The 8,497-nt window shown below is 30.5% G+C and overlaps 1 protein-coding gene across 6 annotated transcripts in view; it reads left to right on the top strand.

Annotated features, from left to right (window-relative positions):
• LOC129965576 (GATA-binding factor 2-like) overlaps positions 1–6,940 on the top strand; it is a 377,227-nt gene extending 370,287 nt beyond the window's left edge. For all 6 annotated transcript variants that reach the window (XM_056079588.1, XM_056079589.1, XM_056079590.1 and 3 more), the window contains one exon: positions 520–6,940. In XM_056079588.1, the coding sequence (XP_055935563.1) occupies positions 520–897 (378 nt within the window). In that variant the 3' untranslated portion in view covers positions 898–6,940. The remainder of the gene's footprint in view (positions 1–519) is intronic.
• Positions 6,941–8,497: the final 1,557 nt, after the last annotated feature.

Below are 8,497 nucleotides of genomic sequence, written 5' to 3' on the forward strand. Positions count from 1 at the left end.
TATATTACATTTTTGAAGTTCAGAAAAGAAGAAACTACTGCGATCTTTTGCTCCGCATTTTCTATGGAATGTTCAGTTAAGTTAGAATGTTTAAAAAAGTGCAATTGGTGTAAGCTTTGCATTAAGCAAAGCCATTACGCGAGTTATTAATATGTTATCAATAATGACTCTATTAATTATTTCTTCACTACTGAAGTTTTCACTGTTTTAGCACTTAAAAAAATGGCAGATTTCTTTTTCATTAATTCTAATTCTAAATGTAAGATTAAATCAAAAACATTTTTTTCTGTATTTTTAGTATATATATTGTCACCCATCAGATAATTTTAAAGAATTCTGAGTATGGTATTTTAATTTTTCACTGTTGAACAAAATTAACATGAATAAGTAATTAGTTATTTTTAAAGTGAAAAGATCTAAGTAATGCCTTAGTAAAATAACAAATTTTATTTTACACGAATGAAAATTCAATGTTTCTGAAAATGAAATCTAAGATATGACTGTGATTTTCATTTGCAGGTAAACCGACCTCTTACAATGAAGAAAGAAGGCATACAAACCCGGAATCGAAAGCTTTCCTCAAAGAGCAAGAAGAAGAAAGGATGTCTCGCCATTCCTGAGTGTCTGAAGCCGCTGGACAAACCTTTCTCTGGATTCGGACCAGCAAGCCAACTTGGCTCCATGTCCTCTATGTCGGTAACGATGAATCACTATATGCACCAGGGCAACATGCCCATTTCGATGCCAGGCTCCTTCGTGTCCTCGTCCCCCATGCACATGAACACAGCTCCCGGACTGTCCAGCCTCTCGTTGACCTCCAGTGGAGGGCCTCTTCCCCTGGGAACGGGAGGTTTAGGTCTGGCCACTTCGAACAGCATGGTGGGTGCTATGGCTTGACATAGGGCACCACCGCAACCAGGTCTGGGTTGCTGGGATGTAGGACATCATCACCACCACGACAAAGGAGCGCTGGCGTCATGCGCACAGCTCTGGACGCAATTACCGAACTCGCTCTCTGGTGGAACAGAGGGGTCGTCACCCCTGTGTTCTGGACTGTCAGATTATAAAGAGTGATGAATTCACTCCAGAGGGCCTTGTTTCGCTTACCTGGCCTATCCAACGATACGCATGAAATGAAATAGTGTGTGAATGTGTAACTCGAAAACGGTCAAGATGCTGTCCAGCACATAGGAAAGTCTATTTCTATACAAACTTTTCGTAATCACGCACAGGTATCTGACTCCAACAGTGCTAAAACATGTCTAAGAACTTGCGTTGTTCTGTTAAAACTCCTTGCAGAAATTGGCTGAGAATGGCGCCAGACAGCGAAACTTTGGTGTCGAAGCATGGCCACAGTGGTCATTTGTACACAAATGAAGTGATTTTACTACATGAACTTAAATCGTGTTTGTACATGTATTACACACACAATAATACGCTAAGAGTTTTTGAAAGGACCGGAATTGGTCTTCCGATGATGTGGTTGTAAAAGGATGTAGTGCTGATATCTCTTCTCATACCAGGAGAAAGGAGAATCCTGGGATAAAAAAAAACATTATTGACTTACAGTCTTTGATAGACCTGTGAACTATTTTAACGTGGAATTTTTTTCTTCCTTTCAACATTTCTTTTGTTATCCCTCCTCCCTCCCCCTCGAAACGCATTATTTTCAGGATCAAAAACTGTTGTTATATATATATTTTTCTTTTCACCAATTTCTCAGGTCAGATATGTATAATAGACATCCATAAGAACAATGCTGTCGGTGATTTAAATCTCTCTATGATTAACGAGATATTTCTTCAATGCATTTTTTCAATAACACATTAGTATTTATCATGAAAATTTCATTGACTGGTTGTAACATTTTCTATCCAAGAAAAGTATTCTTAAACAACATGATTGCAACTCAAATGCGTTTTAAGCATTCAGTGTTCAATTGAATTTTATTGTATTAGATAATTTATGCATTTTTTTTAAACAAAACCATTTCCTTTTAATGAAAAACTGTAAGGCTTCATTGTGATCTTACAGGAACATAGTATATACTACAGCAATAAATGAAAGTGTTGTTTAAACTGAAAGTGCAGTAAAATCAATTTTGCAGTTTGACTACATCATAATAGCTTTTATGGTAAGAATTTAATATTCAAAATAGACAAAGTTTAAAGCATTTAGTAAATGATGATAAAATCTTTATCAATACTATATTATAAAATTTACAAGAGAATATAAAAACTGGAGAAGCCTTAAATGCAAAATTATATCATTTGAGTTAATGCTGAACTTTACTTTTCTTAGGAATTTTTGAAGCAATTTATTTTCAGCCATTTGATTATTTTTTAAATGTAATTTGTCGCATCATTATATTTTGTTACAAAAATTACCGATTATATAATTTTTATTAAAATTTTATATTACAATCATTACAAGATACAGATTCGTAATGATAATTAAAAACAGCGTTTGTTCAAATATTCATATTTTATCTTAATAAATAAATAGGAACATATGATGCAATAGATTTATAAATGAATAATTAGAATAATTTATAAAGACGATTGTAAAAATGAGTTATGTGAATTTGATCATGATTTTCGTAACTGATTAGGAAAACGCATTTCCTGTTAATTTTGTAACTTATTTAGTAGAGATGGCATATTTAATTTCACATTATATTTATTTTGGTCAAGCTGCAAACGATTGATTTCAGAACCTGTTTCATTGATTGAATGGAACCAGAATTATGTATATTTATGTTAAAATGCTGTCTGAAAGCAATGCTGAGCACAAACGAATTATTTACATATATAGAAAAGTGGGAGTGATTTTTTTAAAAACCTTCAATGCCGAAACTCATCAAACTTTGTAAATACTCACAAAGGGGGCTTTTCACGTGTATAAATTGAATGTGCAATCCGATTCATCTCATCGCAATGATGTCGATTAAAGTCCATTCGGAAATTTCATAGTATTTAAATTTTATTCATATTTGTATTTAAATTTTATTCATATTTGTATTTAAATTTTATTCATATTTGTATTTGAATTTTATTTCTTATTCTCTTTGATATTTATAACTTTATTTCAATAATTTAGAATATATGAATGGTAGTTATATCGTTGCTATAAAGAATGCTTTAGCCCCTAAATATAATATTCTAAGTATATATTCTGCGCATAAAATATAACTGCTAATGATTCCTAAATATAATATTAGATAATCTTAGGGCCATTTAACCAATGAAGTGCGTTCGACGTGCATACACGTGAATCAAAATTTTCATTTTGGCGTGATCGATGCGTAATGCTTTCTCTGATAAAAATGAAATCTTATTCGCTTTATTATGATCTTTCGCAAATTTTACTATGCAACTATTTGTTTTCCGTATGAAGCATCAATGCGGCATCTCTGGACTGTAGAAAGGTGGACTTGAGAATCATTGAAAAAATAAATTCTATAAATGAAACAATTAATATTTGCCACAACCTCTTAAAATATTCTAAAAATTAAACACACACACACACACACACACACACACACACACACACACACACACACACACACACACACACACAAACAAACATACACACACACACACACACGTTTGTGTGTGTGTGTGTGTAAACAAACAAACACACACACACAGCTTTATATTAAAAATTAGACTAAACTCTTTCCAAGAGCTGTGCATTGAAATAAAAGAAAATAATTAAAAAGTTGTGATAGAATTATTTAAAGTCTTAACATTGCTCAGCAAAGGAGTACAAAGGATTTTTGTTTGTCTCAGTTTGAGCGACTGGCTTTTGTTTGCTTGGAGACATTACTAAATTATTAATTTGAAGCAAATGAAAAACATATAAAAAGATATGTATTAAAATAGAACAAATTTATAAAATAGTGATAGATTAATTCAAGGCAAAAATTAACTGTAATCGTTTTGGAAACTTATAAAAAAAAGTAACTATTGAAAAAATATTATATAGAAATGAACTTGATGTCATTAAAATATTATATATATTAGGATGATATTAAAATATTTTTTGCGATAAATTGCTTTAGGGTTACCGTGAGAAAAAAATTTTTTAATTGAATTTTAAAGTAATTTTTTTTTTTTTTTTTTGAAAACATAACAGTATTCTTTTTTTCATCTTAAAAAATAAAGTTGCAAAATTTACTCATATATGATTCAATTGTTTAGGAGGAGATGTGGAACATACATACATAACCACAATGATGTTGCTATTGTTACCTATGGCACTTTACAAGCCCGCTGACGAACTGTCAGTGATTTAAGCTGAGTGCGCAGTAGCTTCTGAGGGTAAAGGCATCTGAGCATCCGAGGGCAGAAGTCTGACTTCTGGTTCATATGAAGATGGCAGTCACACATTCGCTTGCACAACCCTTTTTTACCCTCTTTCACACACCTTACAGATAAGAATAACAAGTTAGAGAATAACCATGCCCGAACCAGGACTCGAACCCGGGAAGCATTACTCCTAGGCCAGGTCGCCGGCAACCACAATGATTATTATTTATATTAAGATAAAGAAAAATGGATTACACGGTTACTTGTCAATACAACTATATTTTAGATATTTTTTAAAAATTATTTCAGCATAAGTGTATTCATTTTCTTTAATGGAGTTCCTTCGTCTTTAATAATTGACATACTATACAATGAAAAACCTATTACGACTATTTTTCTAATTATTTTTTCTAAAATCGATATAATGGCAAATTGTTGCATTTGAAATTTCATTGAAAATAAACATTCTTTTAATTCGGAAAATTGTATTTGAATTTTAGTCAACTATCTTATAACATAAATATTGTATATTTTCGGAACATTCGAAATCAAATTATTTTTTGTTGTTGCTTCTTATTGCACTTGCCATGGACAAGCCCGCTGTTACGAAGACAGCGATTTAAGCCGATAGGATGCGTCTCTTGTTTTTTCAGTAGCGCCATCTAGGGTACATTTCACTGATACGTTAGTCTAAATGTAAGGGACATAACAACTACTTGGCGAAATTTTGATAAATTTTATATTAAACCTTTGCACGGATATCTAATGAATTTGCGCAAACTTTGAATGATTGTTAAGTAAGGACTTAATATAATTGTTCCATAAAAGAATACCTGAAGCATAATGCTTATAGTTGAAGATCAACTACAATCGACAAGTTAAAAACAAACTTTGAAAAATAATATGCAGAAACACCGACTGATTAACTCAGTTACTTTTGTAATTGCTTCGGCTGATTTTATCAGCCTTGCATGGAGAGTGATGACCACTTGTTCCTACTTAGTTGGCATATCCAGACAAGTCCATTATTCAAGGACATGTGATAAGGGTGATATGACCTTGGAGCACTTGAAGTGGATTTAGACCAATATATGGGCTATATAATATCTTCCTGGAAAACATGCAGGAGAACTTGGTTCAAATTTGTCTTCCATTGAGAGAAAATTCAACAGATACCTCAGAGAGAAATTCTTTGCTATAGTGCGCATCTGTTTATTAATTTGTGAATAATGCAAATGAAGAGTAAAATATGCTCGGCTGACTGAGAAATATTACTAGCAATTATGAAGATTTAATGGCAATTGCTCAATATCTTTTTAGTTCGAGTTGATTACTTTTATTTCTATTTTAGTATATATATTTCCAAGATTTTTTTAAATATCAGTTCCAAGTTTGTAAATGAATTGGTTATACTTTTAAGATGCAATAACATTTTTCAACCATTTCGCGTTTACCTGGAATTATATTTCAAGGATCGAATCGTTGAACTTTTTCCAGTTTCTAAGCCATACACAAATCCATTTGTGAACAATCAGATACTAAAAATTTGAATTATGAAGCTTCATCCTTTTTATTAATTATTTATCTAGTAATATTTATTCAAATCGCATATCTTTTAGAAATCTAATAGAATCTGTGGTTGTTTGTAAAAAGTACATATAAACATCAGACGAGAACAAATTTCATATAAAGCAAGCAATTATTTTCTAGCGTTTATTGATAAACGAAATAACTATTATTCATGAACCGGTTCACAATACTCAATTTTAAAGGAATTATTATGTAATTAATATTTGAATATGGAGAAATATAATTTTACCCATATATTTCAATAGCGAAAAAAATTTCAAGCTAGGAATCAAGATAATCCCATTTGTCAATTTATCAATCTAAAAATGTATTTCGCATAACTGAAAAAATGAGAGATTTTTTCCCTCCAATAAATAATGATTTACTTATTTTTGTTCACAATAAATAAAAGTTCAGTGACATATTACAAATACCGACTACTTTATAGAAACCAGACTGAGTTTAAATAAATTAAACTCTAACACCATGTTTTTAATCTAATTTGGAATAATTCACCTGTTCTGAAACATCAGATGAAAAGAACGACACCACGGGAGAATAGCGTCATTTTACACATAATACGAACTCAAAAGATGCTAGAATTTAAAAAAAAAGAAAAATCGATCAATTTTCAGATCAAATAAGTAATTTTTTGTGATATTCTTACTTTAGTTTAATTTGCACGACTAGGAAAAAAAAAAGAATGAAATTTCCTTTGAACTTTAATCGAAAGAAAAAAAGCTTCACGAAATTCTGGAAAAAGCCCCTGAGTTTCCCCTGAGTGTTATTTCCAAATTTCTGAATTATGGAGATAATACTCAGAAAATAAAAAAAAAAAATGTACGTTTAAAATAAATGAATTATTTTGGCATTGGGGATCTTTGCTCTCTCTCCTGTAGAGATAAAAATTGTAGCTTGGCTGAATGTACTTTTCATACTTGTACTGTGAATTAATAATATATATAAATATATATAGAGAAAAGTTCCTTCTTGATCGAAATACATTATGCTGTGTACATATATCATTTCATCTTGCACCAATAAAACCAAAAGGAAGGTGATGCGTGTGTTTGTTTTGTTCTTATCGACTGATATTATTTCTCTATTCATATAGTATTCATTTCTTGCGGTGGAAAGACTGCTCAGCACGGCGAGATGCTTTTATCACAGAATCGCCAAGGACGTGTTGGCAGGCAATTATCACAGAAATAAAATGGATGTTATTTGTCATAGTCTTAGTCGAAATGAATTCACTAAAAAAAATATAAATGTTTTACTCATTTCTATACGGTATGAAATATTTTGTGTGGTCCCGCTGCGAGTTACAATGGATTATTTTGTTACGCCCATTTGTAAATTCGGCAAATAGTTCATTGTTCATATAATACTGATCACAACGAAACTCCAATATGTTCTTATTGTAACACAAGGTTTAGAAAGTTTTCAATAATACAAGAATGGCATAAATAAGAAACCACACATTAGATTGTATCCAAGGTACTTCACATAAATACATATATGCTAAAATAAAAATATGTATAACTGGATTTCGAATTTGAAGTTCTACTATATTTAAATCAACATCACGGTTTCTGAATATCATAAAAAAGCAGTTCACCACAACAGTTTTAGTCAAAAATTCTGGAACATAATTTTTTAAGGCTTCAATATCAATGTATATTTGTTGGTTTTCTGTTTCTTTCACGAATTTACTTAACTTTCCAAACAGAACATTGGCTGCCTATAAGAGCACAAAGGGCACTTGAGACACGGAAGGCTGTCCGAGTGGTTTCTTTTAAATAATTAATATTAGTCACGATTTTTACTTTAAACATTAAAAATTAAGTTATTTACTATTAGTAGACAAAAACAAAACACAAAAAGGAAGATACAATCTTTAAATCTATTGGTTCTGACAAAAACTTTCTGGGGTTACTGATTAATAAAAGTGACTTAATAAAATCGAAAGGATCAAAAAGGAAGGGAGGAAAAAAAAACAAGAAACCATTTCTTATTACATACAAACAAGAAAGCCATTTCTTATTACATAACTATAAATATACGTTTAAAGGCATTAAAAAATCACTTTAGTAGTGTGATAATATATCAAGACAGTTTTATTTAAAGGCAAATTAAAAAAAAAACAACAACTTTTGAATAAAATCTTTCCGAGCAAATAAATATTTTTAATTCGTAAAACATTTTTTAAAAAGTGATTGGTAAAACAATTTTATTCCAGTCCTTCAGTTATTTATTTAGTTTTTCAGAGGATTTTGTTATTTTAACTGCATTACTTGACAATACCGTCAAAAGCCGTGATGACACTGTTAAAAGTAGCTCTTCGTATTTCTTTAACGTTTCTGGTCAATTAATACATCTATAAAATTTAATAAATCTAAATATTATAATGAGATTTCAAATTTAAAAATTATTTTTACATTGGAAAAATAATTTAATCGATAAAAAAGATAGGTACAAATAAATTTATTAATACTGTTTTTATATAAAATGAATAATTTTAAAAAGCAACATAAATGACAGAAAGAAAATTAGAAAAGGCAAACAAAGATTAGTAAGACAATTAATACAATGGATAATATATATATATGTATATTTGT

The sequence above is a fragment of the Argiope bruennichi genome, chromosome 4 (genome assembly GCF_947563725.1).
Source record: "Argiope bruennichi chromosome 4, qqArgBrue1.1, whole genome shotgun sequence".
Taxonomy (NCBI): Eukaryota; Metazoa; Arthropoda; class Arachnida; order Araneae; family Araneidae; genus Argiope; species Argiope bruennichi.